This window comes from Callospermophilus lateralis, chromosome 9, assembly GCF_048772815.1.
Source record: "Callospermophilus lateralis isolate mCalLat2 chromosome 9, mCalLat2.hap1, whole genome shotgun sequence".
In the NCBI taxonomy this organism is placed as follows: domain Eukaryota; kingdom Metazoa; phylum Chordata; class Mammalia; order Rodentia; family Sciuridae; genus Callospermophilus; species Callospermophilus lateralis.
Window position 1 is genome coordinate 854,422 of NC_135313.1, and position 23,629 is coordinate 878,050.

The following is a 23,629-nucleotide window of genomic DNA, read 5'->3' on the forward strand; positions in this document are numbered from 1 at the left end:
TCTTCACCCCGTAGCTACAGCAAAGAGACAAGGCAGCCGCTTGGGACACCACACCGTGAGGGACCGGAGCAGAGGTGGCTCCCACGCCCTTTCCGACTGCACGAGTCTGGAGGAGTGACCACCGAGAGAGACCTGATATACACAACTGTCTGCCTCCACCTGCCTAAACTTTCACAGGGTTCCCACCTTGTGAGACTCACAGGGTCCCTTAGGTTCCAACACAGCATGTGCTGTGTCAAAACTCACTGATGACGGAAACGCACTGGTCTCCATTTGGAATTGAGCTCAGCACTGTGCACAACCTGGCTTTCCTGGACGCCTGCTCATTAGGAAGCCCTCACGCAGAAACAGAAGGAGGTTCCACTCAAGCAGATGCATAAATCTCAACATTGAGACACAAAGACTCTGGAAAAACCAGACAACACGGCTTCTCGAAAAGCTAACGGCTCTAGAAGATCCATGATGGGCATGAAGGTAAGATAAAGGGTTCAAAAGACTAATTTAAAAAATGACTGATGAATTTAAAGAGAACGCAAATAAACAACTGAATGAATTCAGGAAGGCAATTCAGGACATAAAAACCAATTTAATAAAAAGTAGAGATTCTGAAAAAGAACAAAACAGAAATGTTGGAAATGAGAAGCTCAATAAGTCAAATGAAGAATTCAGTTAAAAGCCCCACCACAGACTAGATCCAGCAGAAGAAATACCAGGGCTTGAAGAGACAGTTTGAATGAAAGAAGCCAGACTCAGAAAGACAGGTGTCACAGGTCTCTGTCACAGTGGACCTGGGGCTGGGGTCAGGGACCAGGCACACTAGTGCACACCTGTGACACCCGAGGCCAAGGCAGGGGACTCCTAGTTCAAAGTCAGCCTCAGCAGTTTAGCGAGGCCCTAAGCAAATCAGTGAGACTTGTTCTAAAATAAAGAATAAAAAGGGCTGGGATGTGGCTCAGGGGTCAGGCACCTGGGTTCAAACTCTGTACCAAAAAGGAAAGAGGAAAGTCTGGTGCTGACTCCCTGGCGCCACGGGGTCCACCAGGCCCCGCCACCTGTCCACAGCCCGCCTCACCTGGTCCACCTGCTCCTGGAGCTGGGCCCTCTCACGCCCGAGCAGGGTCACCTGCCCCTCCAGCTGCTCCTGCCGCTGCTCCAGGCGCCCGCAGGCCTCCTGCAGGCCCCTCCGCTCTGCCCGTGCGCAGGCCAGCTGCTGCTCCAGCTGCCCCAGCTGCTCCTGGGCAGCCCCCTGCTGCTGCTCCAGGGCCTTCTGCTGCTCCCGCAGCTGGTCTCGCTCCTGCTCCAGCTGAGGGCAAGAAGGGGGCGTCTGCACCAGCCCACACCACACACCCTGGCCCACGAGGCAGGGACTCTGCCCAGGCCTGCCCTGGGCACTGCCCTTCCTCGCTCAGGCCCCTGTCCATCCCCGACATCTGCTCTCAGGGAGGGGCCTCAGTCCGGAAGGAAGAGCATCTGGGGGTGAATGAGCCGAGGCCCTGGAGCTGGGCCCTCGCTCACCTGGAGCACCACGTGGCTCAGGGAGCCCTTGTCCCGGGCCAGCCCCTCCATCAGGGCCGCCATCGCGGCCAGGGAGTCCCGCTGCTCCACCCCCTCCGACTTCAGCCGTGTCACCAGCAGTTCCAGGTCAGCGTGGCTGGACTCAGCCTGGGGGCAGTGGCCATCCAGAGGGATTTCAGGGAGGAGCTGGAAGATCCCCGCAGAACCCCGGTGCTGGGAGAGAGTGAGCCCCACCTGCGGAGCTGTGGGGCTGGGCCTGGGTGGGCGTGGAGGAGGCCCTCGTGGGGGTCTCTGGCAGAGAGTGGCCCTACCAAGGCTCCAGCCGGAGGGGTGACCAGGCTCAGGGAGAAGCCTCAGAAGCAGGCGTCCCCGGTGGTGGGGCGGCTGGGGCTACGGCTGGTGACTCGGAGCCATGTGGGCTGGGGACCCAGGTGGGCACGGAGAGGGTGGGGTGAGGCCTGGGAGAACCTGGCACTGAGGGGCATGGCACGTACCCGGGCCAGGGCGCCGCGCAGGCCCTCCCTTTCGCTCTCCACGAGGTCCCGCTGCAGCTGCGCGGCACTCAGGGCCTCCTGGGCCACGGCCAGCTCCTTCCTGAGCCCAGAGACCTTCTCCTCTAGCTGCTGCAGGCGCCTCTGTCTGGGGTCAGGGCCAACGGGCAAGGCGTGAGGTGGCCTCAGGGTGAGTGGGGATGCCCAGGAGACCACAGGCAGGGCTACCGCTAGCAGCCCCTCCAAGCACAGAGTCCTGTGAGGAGCATGGGGTTTTGGGGTCTCCCCAGGGTGGCCTCAGGCACATGCCTGGGGAGGTGGGCACACACAGGGAGGACACCCACTTCTGCTGGCCCACAGGGGGTATCCCCAGGGGCCGACTATGGGCTGAGGCAGGGGTCTGGGCTGGGCTGGGCAGGGAAGAACCCTCTGCCCCTCACCTCCCTGCGGTGCAACAGGTAAGGCAACAGGCCCCCAGTGGATGGACTCTGAGGCCAGAGAGGGACGAGATGGCCCCAGGCCACACAGCTGGGCACAGAGCCGGTTCTCTCTGCCCACCTGGCCTCCAGCTCCCGCTGGCTCTGCCTGTCCTGCTCTGCCTTCCACGGGAGGCTCCTCTGCAGCTCTGCCTCTCCCAGATCCGCCCTCGCCCTCAGCTCCTCCACCACCGTCTCCAAGGCCACCTTTTTCCTGGGTGCATGGGAAGAGGTTAGGGTGGCCCCAGGACCTAACTGGACACATTCAGTGTGTGCCCAGGAGGGTGGTCAGCGGGACATGGTGGACATGGGTCCATGGAGGTTGCAGCAGGTAGAAAGGTCTCCGGGAGGCACAGGCAGGGTCAGGGCTAGGGTCAGGGTCAGGGTCAGGCTTAGGGCAGAAAGGAGCCCAAGGCACGAGGGGCCTGAGTCTGTTGTGACATGCTCAGACCCTGCTGGCGGGGACACCTCCCTGGCTGGCACACCCCGACTGCGGCTCTTCCCCAGGTCCCAGGTCTCACCCCTGTGCCCTGCCCTGTCCTCCCATCAGCTGCTCCACTCTGGCTCGCAGCATCCTCAAATGACCCTTGGAACCCAGCCCTCCTCCCTGCCAAGGGGCAGTCAGGCCAGGCCACCTGACCCCAGCAGATGTCCCCGCCCTGTTCCTGAGCACTGTGGGTGGCCTTCCTCTGGGCCACGGCCCACTGGCCGGCTCGCTCTCCTGAGCCACAGCTCTCTCACCCTGCACCCAGCACAGCTCCCTGCTGGCAAGGACCCTCTGCCCCTGGCCTCATGCCCCTGCTTCACCTGGATCCCCACACCCTGGTGGGGCTGTGCCCTCTGCTTGCCCTCTGTCACCTCCCCCTGTGTCATTGGGACTGCTGCAGTGTCCAGGGACTGCTGCAGTGTCCAGCCCTCCCTCAGGCCACCCAGCGGAGCTGCTGTGAAGGGTGCAGGTCCAGCCCCCTCCGCAGGGACGAGAGGGCATGGGAGTGCATCTGTCTGCTCCTGGGGTGGTCACCTCCTGCAGGAAGCCTTCCTGGCCTCGGCCGGCTCACCGCAGGCCCTCCCCACCACAGCCCAGACGGAGGCGTGTGGAAGCCGGGTGTGCGTGAGGGGAGGCCGGAGCTGGGGTTCTGTGGATGGCTACCAAGGGCCTGAGGTCCTGGGGACACAGGGAAGGGCCTCCCAGAGGGAGTCCCGCGGCAGGCAGGCGGGAGACAGAGCCGCGCTGGGTCTGCTGGGCTGGGGCTGTGGTGCATGGAGGCTCAGCCTGTGGACAGAGGGCAGTCCGCACCGGGAGGAGACCCAGTGAGGGAAGGGATCCCTGTGGACAGTAGGACGGGGACACAGGGCAGGGGTGACCTGGAGGTTCAGTCGGGAGACTCGGCCCTCCTGCATGCAGTGTGAGCTCTCAGCCAGCCCTGCTGCCCCGGCCATGCCCCCTTCCTGCCACCTTCCCAAGAGCTCTGCAGTCCTCTGGCAGCGCTTGGCCTCGTGCCTCTGGGCCTCCAGCTTGCCCAGGAGGGCCTCCTGTTCCTGAGTCCTGCTCTGCAGGAGCCTCTGCGAGGCCCGAAGCTCCTGCTGGCACGTGGACAGCTGTTCCTGGAGTCCGGCCGTGGCCTCCTGGGAGGACTGTAGCTGCAGACGCAGCTCCTGCCGGGCAGGCGCCCTGTGAGCCGAGAGGCCCCGGGCTCCGACTCCCCCAGAAGGAACCTAGAACCAGAGCCCTCCCTGGCTCTGTGGGGCCCGGGCTCACCAGGGCAGTGGAGGGGTGGGCCTGGGCTGACCTCCCCAAGCTGAGGGAGACCCGGCGCAGCTTTGCCTCCACTGCCCCGGGACCACAGCCGCCCACCTGCTCCCACAGCCGCCCACCTGCTCCCGATGCCTCCGCCTCTCAATGGCTGTCCGCACGGCCCACAGTGCTGGGTCCAGGTGGGCTGGGGAGTGGGCCCGTGGGGAGGACACAGCCTGGCGGGGGGACGTGGCACCTGGGGGGCTCTTCAGTCGGCTCCGCGCCTCCTGGCCATCAGTACTGCTGCCCCATGCCAGCTCCAGGCTCCCGGAGTCCCCCAGAGCCACCTTCAGGGTGCACAGGGGAAGGGGCGGGGAGACGCAGGCTGTGGGGAAGTGGGACCTCCCGCTGTCCCTTGGAGCAGGGGCCCTACGGGTCATCCGGGCTGTACCACCAGGGCTCAGGATGGGCGCACCTCTGTGATGCTGGCCAGCACCCGCTGCAGGGATCCCACCTCGTCCCTCAGGGTGTCCATGGCCAGCTGGCCCCTGTCCCCGTCGCACTGGGACTCCTGCAGGGAGAGACCCTTAGCCAGGCAGACAGCTGGCCTCCAGCCCAGCTCCCATTTCCAGCCCACGAACCGGTCTCTGGCCATCGGTCCTGCGGGAGTCCGTGGTCCTTTCCCGTGACCCATTCTGCTGTGTGAGCTTGTCCACTAGCAGTGTCTGCTCCGAGAGTCTGGGGAGGAGCTGGGGGTAAGTGAGGGGCCTTGGGATGGCCTGGTTTTGTCCAGATTCCTGCTGCAGTGGAGCCTCCCTGCGGTGCCAGGGCCACACCTCTGCTGATCTCACGCCTCTCCTGCTATAGAACCTTCGATGGCTCCCATGGTCTCAGGAGTGAAGCACAGACCTGAGCCAGCATTCAAGGCCACACCCTGGCAAGCGGAGGAGCATGTGGGTGTCCTTCCTGGCTCACCTGGCCTGCAGCTCCGCCTTCTCCGCATCCCAGCGGCCCTGCAGCTGCAGCGTCTCCCTGACCTGGTCCCGCAGCCGCTGCTCCAGGGCGCTGGTCAGGCTGCTGGCTGCCAGTCGCAGGTTGGAGTCGAGGCTGCGGCAGGCTGCGTGCAGACGCCGGGCTGTCCAGGCAGCCTTGGCCTGCATGTCCGTGAGAGCCCTGGAGAAAAGGCGACGCTGTAGAGGAGCCTCAGGACCTGGGCAGGCTCTGGTCACATGGCCACTGGCCGTCCTGGGGCAGCCCCACAATGGCAGGACAGCAAGCTCATAGCCAGGGCAGGGCCAGCAGGGCTGAGGCGATGAGAGGTACCTCAAGGGCCATCGGGGGCCTGGGACAGGCCCTCGTGAGGCACCAGCAAGAACTGGCCAGACCCAGAAGCTCCTGCAGCCAGGCCACCTGCTCCCCTCCCCTCCCCTCCCCCTTATTCACCCTCCCCCACGTCCCCCTCTGCCTGTCCAGCCAGGGCCCTGACAGGCTGGTGCCGCTGTCTCCCTGCTCAGGAGTGGCCTGGGCACAGCTGCACTTACCTCTCCGTGGCCACCCGCAATTGGGCCACGTGTCCCCTGAGTTCCGAGGCCTGTCTCCACAGGAGGAGGAGATTCCATGGCTGCCCAGGGCCCATCCGCTGGGTCTGCAAGCAAGAGGCCCATGTCCACTGCAGATGGGGGCCACTGGCTCCTGCTCACTATTCTCTAGGTGTCCTGCTAAGCTGGCTCTGGGGAGGCTACAAGTGGGACTTGTATCACCTACCAGGTCCCAAGGTCCCTGTGTCCCACAGGCAAATAAGTTCTGGGCTCCCCACCCTGGGACAACGCTGTCCTGCGGAAGAGGAAGACTCCCATGTCCTCCCAGGGCATCCCAGGAAGGGGTCCAGGCGCGGGAGCAGGTCCCACAGGCTGCACTCAGACCTGCGCAGCCCCGAGGGAGGAGGCTGTGCCTCTCCCGTCATCCCAGGTGGCAGCTCTTACCCGAGGGCAGGGGACAGGGTGGGCTGGCTGCGCCCCAGCAGCCCACGGTGCGGCAGGGGCAGCTGGGGCTGGGGCTGGGCAGGACGAGTTGGGGAGGACATGGGGAGCAGGCCACTGCAGGGCTGTGTGCGCCCAGAGGTCCAGCCCCGCGGAGTGCAGTCCCACACCACCTCTGCATCCTGCACACTGCTGCTTCTGGCAAGATGGCCGCTGGAACCTACGGGGTCCTCAGGCCCAGGGCTTTCCTGTCTCATGGCCTGTCCTGCTGGTTCGGCCCACCCAGCACTCCTCAGCCAGCTCTCAGGAGGCCACGCCACCCCTGGCTGGACCCCGCCCTGAGCCCCTCCCTGGCGAGCCCAGGACCACCTTCACACACCCTCAGTGTAGTGTGCCGGGCCACAGCGGGGAGCTCACTGGGGCCAGGCACACCCCACCTCTGGAGTGACCGTCCAGGGCGGGAAGAGACGTCTTCTTGCACCACCCCCTGGAGCCCAAGTCGGCAGACCCAGCCCCTCTCCCCAGGCAGGCTGGCCGGCCCAGTGGGAGCTACTGAAGGTTCTATAGCAGCAGAGGCGTGAGATCGGGCAGACCTGGGTCGACCGCTTCTCCTGGGTCCACATCACGATGCTTTGTCTCCTGCTGTTTGGGGTGATTTCTTATTTTTTAACTAATTTTCTAACTGTTCATTTCCCGTGGAACTTTGTGGCACCTCTTGGAGAACCAGGGTGAAGCCTCAGGCGGACCTAGTGGAGTCTGGAGCCAATGAGGCAATTTCTTGCCAAATAGAGAAAGTCGTTCTTGACCCAGGGCCCTGAGGCTGAGCCAGACCCAGGCACATCCTGCGTAGCGTCCCCTGTGCAGCAGGGTGGGTGGGCTAGAGGGTGAGCTGCAGCTTCAGCCACGCACGCACGCACGCTCCCAGGCCACACGCACACTCACACACACCCACGTACACCACACACACCCACGGACACCACACACACCCACGTACACTACACACACCCACGTACACATCCACACACACCCACGTACACATCCACACACGCATTCACACACACATCCACACACGCATTCACACACACCCACGTACACATCCACACACACCCACGTACACCACACACACCCACGTACACATCCACACACGCATTCACACATACCCACGTACACTCCACACACACACACATCCACACACGCATTCACACACACCCACGTACACCACACACACACACATCCACACACGCATTCACACACACCCACGTACACCACACACACCCACGGACACCACACACCCACGTACACTACACACACCCATGTACACATCCACACACGCATTCACACACACCCACATACACCACACACACACATCCACACACACATTCACACACACCCACGTACACCACACACACCCACGTACACATCCACACACGCATTCACACACACCCACGTACACCACACACACCACGTACACCACACACACCCACGTACACCACACACACACACACCCACGTACACCCCACACATGCATTCACACACACCCACGTATACCACACACACACACTCACACACATCCACACATGCATTCACACACACCCACGTACACTCCACACATGCATTCACACACACCCACGTACACCACACACACACACTCACACACACATACACCACACACACACACACTCACACACACCCACGTACACCACACACACACACACATTCACACACCCCCACTTACACCACACACACACCCACACACACTATGTACATACAGGCACTCACAGGCACACTCCCTTACACACACCATGTGCACACACACATGCTCATAAACCCACACACACTATGTGCATACAGGCACTCACATGCACTCCCTTACACCATGCACACATACATGCTCAGACACTCACAGACACTCACACACCCACACACACTATGTGCACACAGGCACTCATAGGCACACTCCCTTACACACACCATGCACACACACACATGCTCATAAACCCACACACATTCACACACCCACACACACTATATGCATACAGGCACTCACAGGCACACTCCCTTACACACACCATGCACACACACACATGCTCATAAACCCACACACACTCACCCACACATGCTATGTGTATACATGCACTCACATGCACTTCCTTACACACACCACACAAACACACATGCTCATACACTCACACACGCTCACACACCCACACACACTATGTGTATACAGGCACTCACAGGCACACTCCCTTACACACACTATGCACACATACACACATGCTCATAAACCCACACACACTCACCCACACACACTATGTGTATACACGCACTCACAGGCACTCCCTTACACACACCACACATATACACATGCTCATACACTCACACACACTCACACACCCACACTCACTATGTGCACACAGGCACTCACATGCACTCCCTCACACACACGCTCACACACTCACATACCATGCCCACATGCACACACGTGTGCCCACAGGAGAAGCTGCTGTCCAGCACACTGGAGGTAAGCAGACAGGGTGTGAGGTGCAGGCGACACCCCTGGGCTCCTGCAGGCCCAGAGCATTTCCCAGGTGTGGCCCTGAGCTGCTGGGCCCCAGCACCATCAGAAGCAGATGGAATTCTTCCTGGAAAGTATCGCCTTCCCCCAGTCCCCCAAGAGGTTCCACAAAGTTCCACAGGAAATAAGCAGCTGAAAAATGAGTTAAAAGATAAAAAATCGGCTGTGGCTGTGGCTCAATGGCAGAGCGCTTGCCTCACAAGCCCGAGGCACTGGGTTCCATCCTCAGCACCGCATAAAGATGAATAAATAAAGATGTCAGGTCCATCTGCAACTCAGTATACATATACAGATGAATGATGAAGAGTCACCCCAAACAGAAGGAGACAGAGCATCGTGACGCGGGCCCAGGAGAAGTGGTCGACTCAGGTCTTGAAAATGGTGGACACTGGACCACATGATAACTGTTTCTCACACGCACCAACGAGCCAGGAGGTGGACGAGTTGGCCAGCGGGATGCGCGGGAAGGAATCAAGGAGAAGCCTGCGGGGCTGGGATTCAAGCAGGCGGATGTGCCGGGTCAGAGCCAGAGCAGGAGCAGCCTGACAATGCAGGCGAGGAGGCGCCACCGGCCGTTCGGCCACCAGGAGGGTGCCTTCCACTGGGGTGAGGGCAGAGGGCTGCACACCTGGGTCCAGGCCAGTGAGGGGTCGTCCCCGCAGGTGAATACTGTGGACGGGCCCCTTCCAGGGCTCTGCCCTGCAGCCAGACTTGCACAGCTCCTCAGTCCTCAGGGGCTGGGTCTTCCCTCAAAAGGAGGGGGGCTGGGGTGTCCCCACTCCACTGACCGCTGTGACCAAGCCCAGGATGAGCCCTGGCCCCAGGAGGGGCCAGGTGAAGTCGCTGTGCCCTCCCTGGTCCGTTACCCGCCCACCGGCAGCATCCACAGTGGTGGACACCTCTGGTGTGTCCACCCAGGTAGGACCCCTCTGGTGCCCAGCCGCACCTCCCGGCGCTCCAGCTCACGCTGCAGGCGGAACATGCCGCCGGTGGTGTTGGCCAGCTCCCGGGCCAGCTGGCTGTTGGCCTCCTTCATGTGCTCCAGCTGTCCCCGCAGGAGTGCGTTCACCTGAGAAAGGCTGCAGCTCCTGCAAGACGGGCCAGGGCTGGCGGCTGGGGCCTCTAGAGAGGGCTCAGCCCAAGTCCCAGGCCGAGGCTCCAGGGGGCCCCGAAGCCCCTGGGCCCGGCTTTACCTCATGCAACGCTGACCACCCCCAATGGCCCTCTCAGAGGCCAGCTGAAGGGGCTCTCCTAGCCCAGGCCTTGCCCTGTCCCCAGCTCTGCCCGTGCCTCTGGCTCTCCGTCTGGGAGGCCCATGGGCTCTGCAGGGGTCACTTGTGGAGAACGGGGAAGGGGCCCCTGGGCAGGCAGGCCAGAGAGGGAGTCAGGGGGCCTGGGGGGCACAGCCCCGGGGCCCGTCCTGCAGCAGGTCTGCATGCACAGCAGTCAGGGACCCCCAGCTGCTGGGAGGCTGGTGCCTCTGAGAGCCAGACTCCCCAGACCTGCTGCAAGACCACGAGCCTCGGGCCCTGGCCTCCTCCCCAAGGCTGGTTTTCAAAATGCTTCTAAGCACTTCTCCATATTCCCAGAGGGAGAGCCACCTACTCCTTCAGGAAGTATTCTGGAAATGTTAAGCCTCCCAGGTCTGGGCTGTTGGGGCCCTGCTGAGAGCCACTCTGTCCCAAGACCCTGTCACAGGGCTGGGGACCTGGGGTGCTGGAGCTCAGCTGGAGTGCTGTTACAGCCTGGGTGGGGCCATGAATGGGGGGCTGAGGTTCCTGGTGGGGTGCTAGGTTAGTGCTGGGTTAGTGCTAGGGCTGGGTTAGTGCTGGGACTAGGTTAGTGCTGGGGGCTGGGTTAGTGCTGGGGCTGGATTAGGGTGGGATTAGGACTGGGGCTGGGTTAGTACTGGGGCTGGGTTAGTGCTGGGGTCCTGGTTAAAGCTGGGGCTCTGCCTTTGCTTTGGGGTGCCAGGTTCGGATTAGGGTGAACAAGAGCTGAACGAGAGCTCTGTGATCAGAGAGGCTGAAACCAAAAGTTCCCAGGAGTTGAGGCTGAACCCTAGGGAGAGCCAGAGAGGGGCGTCCCCAGGTTGGCCGGGCCAATGTGTGGCCACCCTCAGAGGCTGGGCAGAGGGGGCCTGCACCACCAGAGCCCCTGAGAGGTGCACAGCAGAGTGGGGCTGACCCTTTCTTGCTTTCTGCTTGGCCCTGGTCGCAGGATGTGGGGAGAGTGGTCCTGCGGTGAGAGGGCGAGGGGCCAGCCCCTGCCCTGCCTCCCCTACCCCAGCCTCCACACCTCTCACAGACAGAGCTAACACCAAGCCGTCTGCAGGAGCCACAGGGAAGCAGGTCCGCTGTCTGGGGGCAGGGGTCCACTCCTGGCAGCCTGCTGGGGTCTCACCTCTGCTCTGCGGCCTCCAGACGGCCAAGAGCCTCCTCCAGGTCCACACTGTGCTCCAGCTGTGACCTCCGCAGCCGAGCCTGGGTGGCCTCCAGGCGGGCCTGCATCTGGACAGGAGTGGCAGACCTGGCTGGTGGTCCTTACCCTGCTGGGCAGGGGCAGGGCATCTGGGAAAGGCCACTCTGGGCAGGGGCAAGAAAGAGGGCCTCCCAGCAGGAGCTGGTGTCCGTGATGGGGTTTGGGTTGGGTCTGGGCCAGATGGCGGCTGTCCACACCCCATCCCTATGCCTAGCACCTGTGGCCAGCAGAGGAGGGAGGAGAGGGAAAACACTGCCCTGGAAACAGCACTGGCCTGGTAGGCCCAGAGGGGCCTGACAGCCCTCCTCCAGCTCCTTCAGATGGGCACACCAGGGACTCAGGGCTCAGGGGCACAGTGGAGGGTGTGAGGGCAGCTCTGCCCCCTACCCAGAGGGCACAAGCCAGGACTCCTCCAGCCTAGCTCACCTCCCAGCACTGTCTTCCACCCCAGGCCCTGTCCAGAGAGGGCAGGACACACACACCTGACCAGGCCCCAGGTCCCCAGGGGGCCCAACCTGGAGGTACCGACCCCTAGTGATCCACTCCGCGCTCTGACTCACGGTTTGCTAATCTGTGGCAGGACTTCTGTGGTTTCAGTTCCCTGGGCCTGTTCCCACGTTTCCCGCCCAGTGCTAGGAAGAAGATTCCCCTCCCCACCCACCCAGGCCTGCAGGGGGCTGGAGGGGAGGGCAGGCTGGGTGGGCTTGTGCACTCCCAGGCGGGACCAGGATGGCCCTCCTCCAAGTGGCTAGGCCCTCATGGCCCTGGTGAGCGGCCACCCCCTCTGTCCTGCCACACCGAGCTCAGGAAGGCCCTGCACCACCCCACGCTCAGCTCTGCTTCAGAAGCGGCTGCTGTGGGTGCTGCATGGCAAGACACCGCCTGGCCCAGCACTGTCTCACTTTTCTGGCCTCAGTGTCCCCGTCCACTGCCCAGGGCCTGCATGTGCTGTGGTCCTGAGACTTACTGATGGCTCCCAGGTAAAACCACAGCGCCACCTGCACGGCCGGCTGCCAAGCACCAGTGGCACTCACCCTGTGGCTGACAGCCTGGTACCTGCTGGCCAGCTCTGCCTGCTCCGTGCTTGACTGGGCCAGCAGGTCCTCCAGCCGGGCCAGCTCCTCTTGCAGCAGCTCCCTTTCCTCATGCAGGTGGACCAGAGTGGCAGGTGGCTCCAGCACCCCTGTGGGCACAGCACCTGGTCAGCTGGGTGGCCAGGCCGGCACCCTCCCTGTCTCCCACTGTGGGGCCTGCCTGGGCCTTCTGGGAGGGTTGGTCCCGGTCCACTTCCTTTCCTTTTGACAGACACCTGCCTCCCTGCCTCTTATCCACATCTCCAGTGCACCCAGACCCACGGTCAGGTTGAGGCCAGCAGGGGGTGGAGCAGCCCAGATGCTGGGTGCCCAGAGACGGGCGACTTGCCACAGGGTGGCAGGACCTCGTCCCAGAGTGCGAAGTCGCTCTTCTAAATATGAGTGGGTTCTCTGTCCCTACCGCACGCCTGGTGGGTGCTGGGGTCCCTCAGAAAGCCAGGCAGAGCCTCAGCATTCAAAGGGACTGCTGGGACCCATGTCCTGAGGACGTTTCAAGTGACCTTGTGCAGGGACTGAGCCTCAGTGCAGTGCTCCGCTGCAGAGTGACAGGAAGCAGCAGGGAGGGGCTGGGGCCAGGCTCAGGGCTGGGGGGGGCCGGGAAAGATGGAGACCGTGTAATCTCGAGGCTGATGGTCACAAGTGTGTCACAAGCACCTACGTTGTCCCCACCCTCCGGTGGTGCACACCCTGTGGAGGGCTGCAGGCTGCAGGCCAGCTCTGGGTGGGGTCGGCCTGAGCCCAGACTCAGGGCCCACTTCCCTTACCTTGGGGTGGCTCCTCACGCAGGCTGCTGGCCACGATCTCACGGATGCGGGCAGGCAAGGGGGTGGGCGAGGCCTGCCGGCCCTCCCCTCGCACAGTGAGCACCCGATCTTCCCTGCTGGCCGTGGGGCTGAGGATGGTGTCCTCCAACCTCTGAAAGACACCCCAGAGACACCTGTGGTGCTAAATACGGGCACCTGCCAGGCACCCCGCAGGGGCCAGTGGAGTTGGGGAGTCCTCAACCATCACCTAAGAGACCAAAGTGCCCGGGGGAGGGTGGGAGAGGCTGAGCAGGTCACCCAAGTCACCACCTGCAACGCAGAAGGGAGAGAAGGGGTCCAGGACTGGCGGAGGGCAGCACAGCTCGCCCACGGCCTGTGCCACCTCTGAGCCAGCTCATCTGACACGGCTGAAGGGTCACAGCTATCCTCTCTGGGGTGCGGGAGGCCGGTGCCTTTGTTTCTGGGCCACAGCAGAGAAACCCAGTTTCTTGGGTCAGGTGGGCTCACAGCAGAGGGGGATCGCAGGCCAGCAGGGCCAGAGGGTCCTCCCACTGTGCCCAACTCTGGAAGCAAGAGTGGGATGCTTCTCCCTCAGATACGGCCTCCTCCCTCTGGACCCCTGAACACACTGGCCTCTCTCCTGGACTGACCACAGACTGCTAGCAGTCACCCCAGACCCAGGCTCTGCATGGCTCCTGGATAGGCCCCATCCTGATCCCCAGCAGCCCTGTGAAGGGCAGTTACCTGGCAAATGCCAAGTGGGTGTCAGCCCAGGGTTGGTTGACCGGCCCTTCAGCTGCACCCCATACTTCCTTTTCCCCAGGGATTAGGTCTCAGTCCCTGGGAGGTCTTGGGCATGGCCCTGCACATTCTCACAGAGGAGGCCCCAGCCAGGCTCCAGGATGGGCCAAGGGCCGGTGGAGCCTGCCACCTCTCCTGGGCCGAGCAAGGCCCCAGGTGTCTAGGCTGGGAGCCCGCTCCTGTCCTCCTGAGAGGAAAAGGGGGTGGGTGGGGCTCAGCCGTTGGACCCTGGCCTCCAACTTTGTGCAGGGGAAACAGGCCCCGCGCACAGTACTGCAGACCCAGGATCATCGTCCAGCCGGCTCCACCTCCCTCCCGCGCCCGCCCCTGCCGTCCCCGGGGCATCCGTGGCGCCACCCGCTAACGGGAAAGCGCAGCACAGCTCAGACTTGACTCATTCCTAGCGTTTACAGAGGGTCGCTTACTAGCAGAGCTGTCCCGGGAGGCGCTGGGGGCGTAATGGGTTCCAGCTGTGGCCGGGTGCCTGTGAGGCCGCGGCCCAGATACAGCGGGAGGGCACGGGGCGGGTCCCCAGCTGCCCCCCCGCCCAGACGGCAGTCCGAAGCTGGTGGGCGCTCTGGCAGGTCACGGGGCTGCGCCCACCAGCTTCGGTCTGCACTCCACCCCTGGGCTCCTCTGCGCTGAACCTGCGGCCTGCAGCCCCTGGTGGATCGTGGCCCCAACTCCCAGCCCTTCCTGGCCGGAGGGGCGATCCGGGGAGTCAGAGGGGGCTCCAGGACAGGACTTCAGGTTCCCAGAGGACCCTGGTCACAGCTGACCGGGTCCTGCTCATCCTGCATCTGGCGCACTCCGGGGCTTAGCCAGCACTAGAGACCTCAGAGAGGTCACAGACCCACCAACGGCCTACAACAGATCCTGGCCCTGAGGGTCTGTGTGAGACCCAGTGGGGACAGCCAGCAGGCCATGACTGTCCCCCTCTCCCTCAGGCTGTGTGGAGGGGACCCTCTTCTCCTGCGGGGGTCAGGGCTGCAGGCCCTTCTGAGGGAACTGTAGCCGGTGACAGTGTACACGGTGGCCTTGCAATGTGTCCCCACCCTCCTGAACCTTATGTCCCAGCTGTTAAACTTGGGGGGGATAATCCAGGTCCTCTTGGGCCCCAAAGCCCCCGGCTGCAGCTCTGTGGACAGGGACCCAGCAGGAAGGAGACTGGCAGAGGCTGCCCCCCAGAGGAGGGCGCTGCTCCCATCTCAGGCAAGAGATGTTCCCACCCCAGTCCTGCTGCGGCCCCAGGCCCCTCTGCTCGGCTGCACTTTCCTGGGGGCGGGGGGCTGGGCTTGGGCTCCGGGGTTTGCGGAGGCCTCTTCCCCCAATCCCCTCCCTGTCCTGGGTCTTGGCTGGAGATGGCTGAAAGGTGGGTGCAGAGGTGGACTGTGCTGTCAGTGGAGAGACTGGCCAGAAGGGGCCCGGAGCCCCCAACAGGGGCCAAGGGAGGAGGCTGTACCCCCTCTGGCCACGCTCCATGCACAAGGACCTGCCCCGCAGGGAGGTGCACTTGGCCTGGTCGGGGGGGCACACGCTCTCCCCACCCCCCCCCACCCTGCACCCCAGGCCTGACTTTTCCAGATGGTCCTTCCAGACTGCCAGGGGAGGGGCCAGAGCCCCAGAAGGGGATTCAGACACAAGGCCCAGAAAATCCACCGAAGCCCAGACCCCAAGGGGCACCGGCCCCCTCACAGCGCTCGACACCCCTGCCACGTCCCTGTCCCTTCCTGCTTGGCAGCTGCCTGAGTCAGGAGCGGGTGGGGCAGGAGGAAGCCAGTCCAGTGTGCTCCTGCCCAGTGGCAGGGTGGGCCCTCAGGCAGGTCTGAGCGGGTCAGGGTCACAGCCCCCAGTGCCCCTCACTGGGGCAGAGCCCAGTCGCTCCCCAGGGGTGGGGCTCAGCGGGGGTTGGTGTGCACAGGCTGTCCTGCAGGTGGGCCCAGCACCTTTCATCCCAGGTGTGCTGGGGAGAGAACCTGGACCCTGGGGGTGGTGGGCAGTGATTGGAGGTGCAGGTGATTTGGGGCAGAGAGAGCTGGGCTGGCCGCTGCTCCCCAGTGGAGCCCAGGGCGCTGCAAAGTCAGTGCACACGAAGCCCCACTACCCACGGGACGACCCCTCTGGGCAGCTGTCACAGTCCCAGAAGCACAGGCTGCTCCTCTGAGGACCCACAAGGTCTTCCCGTGGCCGGGGTGCCGGGCACAGAGGAAGCCCTGTGGAGGCCCCGGTACAGCAGAACCTGTCAAGCATACAGTGAGCCTCCAGCGCCGCAGGGGCAGGGGCAGGGGCAGGGGCAGGCAGACAGCCTTGTGCTTAGAACCCCTGCCTGGGCTCTGAAGGAGGGACACCCCTGGGGTGGTGGACACCCCGGGGCGACAGCAACAGCGAGCCAGGCACCAAACCCTGTGAAGATCACTGAGGGAAAAGGGCTGTCCAGTGGGCAGCCCCAACACAACCAGGACACCAACTCTGGCCCCACCCTCCAGCTGCAGGAGCAGGACTGGGATGGCAGAGCAGAGGGTGGAGCGCAGGGGGCTGTCCCTGGCCCCGCTGCCTGGAGGGTGGCACTGCTGCTGGGCCACCAAGCTCCAACAGCGCCCCTGTGTGGCTGCTTGGGGCACTGCAGGAGGGCTGCCCCTGGGGCTCCTGGGAGTCCAGGCTGGGTGGGCTAGGCTGCCTGAGGACAGTGACACTGGTGACCATGCATGGGGCAGGGAGGTGAGTCCAGGTTTTGATATTTCCCACCGGCAGACACTTCACACCCCTGATCTTGACCTGAGCCAAAGGCTCCTTCCTCCTGGGTGGAAAGGGAAGCAGTGAGGCTAGGATGTGCTTGAGGTCCCCTGCTCAAAAGTGCCTGGGTAAGGCGGGGCTCCGCTCCTAGGCTCCCACATGCCCGTGGTGGTGCGTGGACGGACAGCTGGACTGCTGCTCTCCTGCCCTGGGCACCACAGTTGTGGCTCTGGCCCACCAAGAGCCTGCTGGAGGCCCGCTGCTGTCCCTGCCCAGGGTGGCCCTCTGCAGCGTGCCCAGGCAGGAGGCACTCTGCTTTCTTAGAAAAGAGGTGTCCTGCGTGGGGAGGCTGGGCTCTGGCTCTCCTAACCCTGCTCGGGCAGGAGCGGGCTTCCTGTGGGTGTCCTCCCTCCTCTCACAGCAAACCCAGGGGCCTCCTAAGGCCTAGGGGGCTGGGCTTGAAGCAGGTGTGGCAGGTGGAGGGGCGGTGCTCCCCTGGGCCCCTGCGCCTGCTCAGCGCTGGGCATGCCAACAGGCCCAGCCTCATTCAAGGCCCAAATGGCCGAAGGTATGAATCACGAAGTGCAAAATGACTCCTGGCCAGGAATGTGCAGGGGGCGAGGCTGCGGCTTGCTTCTCTGGGCCCTGACACACAGGCTCGGGAGGGCCAGGTCATGAGAGCCCCACAGCCAGAGGGCCTAGTCCAGGCGCACAGGGGACTCCTGGGGAGGAGGGAGCAGAGAGAGCGGTGGCCTGAAGGGGAGAGAGCTGGAGCAACTTCGAAGGCCGTGGGCGTTCATGGAGGACTGTGGGGGACAGGGCAATGTCCCGAGGGGAAGGTTGTGGCTGGCCTGCTTAGCCCACCACCACTGTGTCCAGGAGACCTAGAGATGGGCGGCAGGCCCTTCCCTGGGGCACTGTGAGTGCAGGGGCTTGGAGATTGGCCCCTGGCCGGGCCTCTCCTGACCATTCACAGCTCCCATCCTGGTGGACCAGGACACCTGCCCCAGGACAATTACCCTTGGAGTCTCCTGAGCTGAGTGGTAGTCTTCTGTATGGGGGGTAGAGACCCCCAGAGTGGGGCTGGTTGGCAGAATGACCAGGGCAGGACTAGGGTGGTGGAGCATTCAGCCCAAGCACCAAGGCCTCTGGGGAGCTGCGCCTGAGCCGGTCACCAGGGGCCAGTCAGCTAATCCATGGAACTCCTGAGAACACTAGCAAGTAGGTGGGAGGGTCTCTGGGCCTGAGGGCGACCCTAGGGGCAAGCTGGCTCCCCTCCCAGACACCTGGCCCTGGGCATCTGCTCCAGGGCCTGAGACTGTCCTTAGGTAACTCAGAAGGAAGCAAGTGAAGCACCCTGGATTCTGGGAGCTGAGGGCGGAGTGTGGCCAGTTGGAGGTCAGGGGCAGCTAGTCTTGGGAGTGGCATTTGAAGAGGGGCAGTTGTGTGGGGTTGCGTCCTTGCCTGTGGGGCAGTGCCAGCGCTGGGTAGGGTGGCGACTGACTCGGAGGACTCCCGGGGGTATGCAGAGCTGGAGGTCAGAATCCACACATCTGGCGTCAGGGGTGGTGTGGGCAGAGCCAGTTCCCACAGTGAGCCTCACTCAGAGGACACACGGGTAGCAGGTGACCCTTGGAGCTGCAACCAAGCAGAGTGGCGGCCCCTCACCAGTGCACCCAGAGTCACCATGTGACCCAGCAATGTCCCTTCAGGTGTGAGTCCCCAGACAAAACCAGAGGCTGATAGCTGGGCACACCCTGTGGACGGGGTCACTGTTCAAGTCACCGGCAGGTGGGTGCAGCCCAGGACCACTGACAGAAGGACAGTGCAGAGTGTGGCCCACCTACGCCGTGGAGTGTGATTCACCTCAAAAAGGAGATTCTGACCGAGGCTGAGGTGCAGCACAGGACACCGCTCAGTGGACAGGCCAGTCAGAGAGACAAGAGCATGGACGCCCACTCACACGAGCCAAGAGCGGTCAGCCCTGGAGATGGGGTGGTGGGCACGGGCCAGGAGGGGAGAGGAACGTGCTGGGGTGGGTCGTGTGGGGTCCCTGAGTCACATGAGGGTCCTGAGTGCCACAGACTCGCTGAACAGTGGGCAGTTCACGCCACACGAATACCATCGCTGATAGCGCGATGAAGGGAAGCAAGGCTGCAGACCCACCGCCAGGCACACACCTGAGACTCAGGTGAGCTCCAAACACAAGAAATTAAAAGGAAGAATAAACACGTAATAAAACTGAAGGCAGAAGTAGAGTAAAGGGACCAATAAATGACTGAGCAGAAGTGAAGAGGGTGCCTCTCAGGGTCCAGTCCTTCCCTGGGAGGGGCCCTTCCCCAGGCAGCTGCAGGGCTGAGGGCTGTGGCCCTGCCGACCCGTCCGCCTGGGCCTATCTGGGCATCTGGTGGCGCCCGCCTGCTGCCTGCTCACCTGGGGTAATTGCTTCCAGATCTCAATCTCCATAGTGCAAACGCCAGGTGCTGGCGGGGCGGCGGGCAGAGCAGACGCCACCAGGCTCTGTCTGGCTCCAGACGGCTGCTGCCAGGCACAGTGGGCAGACAGAAGCACCCCCTGCCCCATGGCCAAGGACTATGACCCAGGTCATCGGGCATCGACCTGGATTTCTCCCTCAAACCAGTTGGCCATGGCAGGCCTCCAGCCTCAGTTTCCCCAGCTCCCAGAGGGACAGTGAAGCCCACACAGGAGCTGAAGGACTGACCTGGCTGGCCACCTCTCTTCATCCTCATTACCCTGAGGCTCCATGGAGCTGGACAGCGTGGCCTCCCCCCGGGGACCCATGGAGCTGGACAGCGTGGCCTCCCCCCGGGGACCCATGGAGCTGGACAGCGTGGCCTCCCCCCGGGGCCCCATGGAGCTGGACAGCGTGGCCTCCCCCCGGGGCCCCATGGAGCTGGACAGCGTGGCCTCCCCCCGGGGCCCCATGGAGCTGGACAGCGTGGCCTCCAGTTGCGAGTCCCACCCAGGGCACTCTTCTGGTTCTCTGTGTCACCTGACTCAGACATTCTGCAGGGCTGCGTTCTGCCCTGTGTGGGCTCCTCTGTGTGAGTGTTTGTGGGCACCGTGACGCCACCGTGTCATCAGCCACCTGGCACCACCTGTGTGCGATCATCTTTGCAGGGACTTGTGCTGCGTATTGAGGGCAGTCGGCCCGGCAGGGTGGCCCTCGGGGTCGGAGGACTCTGAGTCAGCTGGCCCACCTCAGGGGCACTGGAGCCCCAGGGGCAAGGGACTGCTGGCCTTGGTCACCAGACAGGTGGAGGCAGCGTCGTGGAGGCTGGGTGTGTGAGGCTGGGGGAGGGATGCAGAAGCGGGCAGTGGTGGCTCTCCACGCAGGAGTGGGGGAGAGGGACGTGGGGAGTGATTCCGGCCTTGAAGACCAACAGAAAGAGAGCTCCTGGAGGTGGCAGATTAGATACTGGGGACCCCTGAGAAAGACGCAACACCCTCCAAGGAAAGCTGCCTGGCCCCTGCCCTTGGCCACAGTGAAGCAGACTGCCCGAAGGTCAGCAGGGCCTCCGTCCTCCGGCTGCAGCGTGCAGACTGCAGGCCCGAGGCTCAGGGGCTGACCCGAGCTCCTGAAGCCAGGAGCAGGGAGTGCTGGCCGCTGGGCCGTCTCCTCCTCTGAGTGTACCCAGCATGTCCCTGGTCCGTGTGTGTGTGTGTGTGTGTGTGTGTGTGTGTGTGTGTGAGAGAGAGAGAGAGAGAGAGAGAGAGAGAGAGAGAGAGCGCCCTGCGCATGTCTGCTGACCCCTGAGCACGTGGAAAGCGTCCCTGGGAGTCAGGGAGGCCCAGCTGCCCCCGTCTGTCCAGGGTCCCACCCCGTGGGGACCTGGTCTCACTGACCTGGATCACAGCGTCCAGCCCCAGGGGGGACTGCTCACGGCCAGGCTCGCTGGAGGAGGAGCTCATGGCTATCCAGAGTGCAGGACCTCGGAGAAAGGCGGGGGCCGGCTCCCTGTGGGTCTCCCCAGGGCTCACAGCACCCGGCTCCACAGCCCTGCAGCGCCCCGCAGTGCCCAGCTCTCTGAGCCCGGAGCCCGCTGCCCAGCCTTGGTGAGACCACAGACCAACCAAGCCATGGGTGTTGCGTGGCAGCAGGACGCTGCGGGCTGGGTTTCCCTGGAAACAGGAGCCGACTCTTTGTTGTCGTGGGGATTAGGGAAGCTGTTGGTGGAAGTGTTTCCTGGAGACCTGGCACGAAGCTCTCCTCCTAAGCAACACCCAGGAGGGCTGGCCTCTGCCCAGACCTCCCGGTCACTCCAGGAGGAGGCTGTGCGGGCCACACTCCCAAGGGCAGCTAGCTCCCAGACCACGTCCCGTCATCTAGACTCACCCGCTGCAGCTGCGCAGGGCGTGTGGAAGGCTGCTGACCGCAGTGCCGGGGCCATCTCCGTGGTGGGCTGAGGCCTGAGGGGGGAAGCCGCCCACGCAGCAGGGCAGGCCCTGTCTTCCCAGCCCTGTGCCTGGACGAGCCCCTGCAGAGTCCCCCCACCCCCTGAGCCCTTCCAGGGTGACCTGTCCCCTGCACAACACCTGACCTGGTGGGAGTCGCTTTCCTCTCTGCTCACCCACGTCGTGAGGGGCTGCCAGGGAGTGGGCCCCGGCCGGGGTGTGGCAGAAGGTCTGTGGGGGTGCGCCTCAGGGGGGAGCACAGGAGGAAGGTGTGGCCCTGCTGCCCCCTGCAGTGTCCTTGCAGACCACCCTTGCACCAGCCTGGGCCGCAGGATTGGGCCGGCATCCCACCTGCGTTCACTTCCGTCAGGGGCTCCTGGCACCAAGCTAGGGCCTCCCTGAGCCAGGCCGCTGCTGGTAGGACCCTCCTGGGAGTGGGCAGCCCCTGGAAGCAGGCCCTGCATCAGCAGTGGCCATACCTTTTGAGAGAGTGGCCAGCCTGTGCCTGGGACTCTGGGATGGGGGCATCCCTGTCCAGAGATCTGAGTTCTTGGAGCCAACCCATCAGAGAGGGAGAGGGCCTGCAGGCCAGGCCAGGCAGGACCAGGTGGTGAGGGCTGGCACTTAGTGGGTCAGGATGTCTGTCCCCTGCTGCCGAGGAGGGCCTGACATGGCCAGGCCACTTCCTTAGACCCCAAATTTAGGCAGAACACAGGGAATGCCTGGATTCCTCCTGGTGTCCCCAGAGCTCCTGCCCACCCCACCCTGGAAGGCCACGGTCAGGTGCTCCGTGAAGGGAGGTGGGGCCTCTGGCCAGATATACCCCACTAGGCCTCGGGGCCAAGGTTCCTTGGACCGTCTCTGGGAGTCCTGGCTGGTCCCTGTAGCCCCAGTGCCTCTGGGCCAGCAGCGCTCCAGGTTCAGACACTAGCAGACCCACACATGGCCTGGGCACCTCCCTGGGCAGCTTGCCAGGCTCCCAAGGGTGCCTCTAGCACTCCTGAAGTCCTGGGAGCCTTGTGGACCTGGGGGTCAGGCCCTCTGTGGGGGAGTAGAATAGAGGACTCTGGTTGCCAGTGTGGTACTGGGTGACCACAAGTGGTCAGTGAACTGCAGCTGCTCCAAGTGGAGTAGCCTGTGAATCTGTCGTCCTCCAGTCCCTGTGCTGCATGGAAAGTCACACCTCGTGAGCTCCCCTCCTGCCTGTGGCTGACCACCTGCAGGCTGCCCGAGGGGCTCTGCTCAGAGAAAGACCCTCCGCAGACAGGCTTACCCACGGTTCTCAGAGTGCTGGGACTCTGTGGGGACACAGGGACACAGTGGCTTGTGTTGGCCATGTGAAGATGACTGGGGCTGGCACAGACATGCTGATGGCCAGGGAGGTCAGCCCTGGCTGTGCTGAGCTGGTGCCCACACCTGGATCCAGACAGGGCTATGTGGGTCCAACTCTTGCCCAGCACCTGCAGGAGACACATTTGGACAGAGCCCTCAGAGGCCATGACCAGGTCAGCTGAGCTTGGCGGCCTTTGGGAGCCACTCCTCATGAACAATTGCTGCCGCCCCACGGTGAGCAGTCGGCTCAGAAGTCCAGGCAACTCTCCAGGGCACAGAGTGACTAGGCCAGCAGAGCCGGCGACAGGAAGCTAGTCAGATTCCAGAGTGATTATGGCTGGACGGGCAGTCCTGGAGGCTGTGCGGCTGAGAGAGAGGCCGCTGCATTCCCTTGGGCCTCCTCCCTCTTCCCAAGAATTGCCCCCAAGGTGAACCGTGCTCAGAAGACTCGTCAGCCTCTTGGTCCTGCACACAGCAGGCTGGGTGGCCCGGCCTCATTCCCAGCTGTTGACTGAGGAGGAGAGGCCGTTGGAGGGCCAGGGTGGGGCTCGTGCCTCCACGTGAGAACCACAGGGCATTTCACGGGACTCCCAAGGTCACTTCCCTCTCCAAAGGCTTGGGGTCAGGAGTGGTGTATTATGGTGTCCCCACAAGCGGCAGACCATGTGCAGAGGACAGGCCCGCTGGGCACGGGTGCTGTGTTTGGGGGTCTGGCCTGGCGCAGGTCCCGAGAGGTTCCTGGGCGGAAGGGCGAATGCTGCCACTGTGGGCCCTGGGGGCAGTCCTGGCGCAGGACTTCTGAGAAGGCTCAGGCTCCTGCCTGCCCCGCCGCCCGCCCGGTCTCTCCTCAGGAGAAGTGCAGATGGAAGACCACAGTGAAGAAAGGGCCAGAGGGCTGCCTGGGGCAGAAGGTGGTGCACCAGTCACTGGAACCCTGCCCCAGGACCTAAATGTGAGAGCTAACGCTATACAACTCCTGAAGGACAACAGACGGAAGAGTCTCACCACCCTGGATTTGCCACAATTTTTTAGATATGATACTAAAAGTGCAGACAGTGGAAGAAAAAATAGATAAATTGAGCTTTATTGAAATTATAAGTTTTGATACCTCCAAGGACAGTATCCAGAAAGTGAAAAGACAGAACATTGTGTGAGAAAATATTTTCAAATAATTTATCTGTTCTAGGTAGGATTAAGATCCAGAATATATAAAGAATTCCTACAACTCAACAACAAT

At 63.1% G+C, this 23,629-nt stretch overlaps 1 protein-coding gene across 1 annotated transcript in view; it reads right to left on the reverse strand.

Annotated features, from left to right (window-relative positions):
* Positions 1–20,577, reverse strand: part of Crocc2 (ciliary rootlet coiled-coil, rootletin family member 2) — a 55,252-nt gene extending 34,675 nt beyond the window's left edge. Inside the window, 15 exon segments of the mRNA XM_076866345.2 lie at positions 1,073–1,303; positions 1,516–1,662; positions 2,010–2,154; positions 2,565–2,696; positions 3,939–4,138; positions 4,358–4,564; positions 4,693–4,788; positions 4,859–4,955; positions 5,193–5,390; positions 5,759–5,862; positions 9,718–9,859; positions 11,175–11,281; positions 12,287–12,435; positions 13,111–13,261; positions 20,512–20,577. Of these exon segments, the coding sequence (XP_076722460.2) occupies positions 1,073–1,303; positions 1,516–1,662; positions 2,010–2,154; positions 2,565–2,696; positions 3,939–4,138; positions 4,358–4,564; positions 4,693–4,788; positions 4,859–4,955; positions 5,193–5,390; positions 5,759–5,862; positions 9,718–9,859; positions 11,175–11,281; positions 12,287–12,435; positions 13,111–13,261; positions 20,512–20,577 (2,172 nt within the window).
* Positions 20,578–23,629: the final 3,052 nt, after the last annotated feature.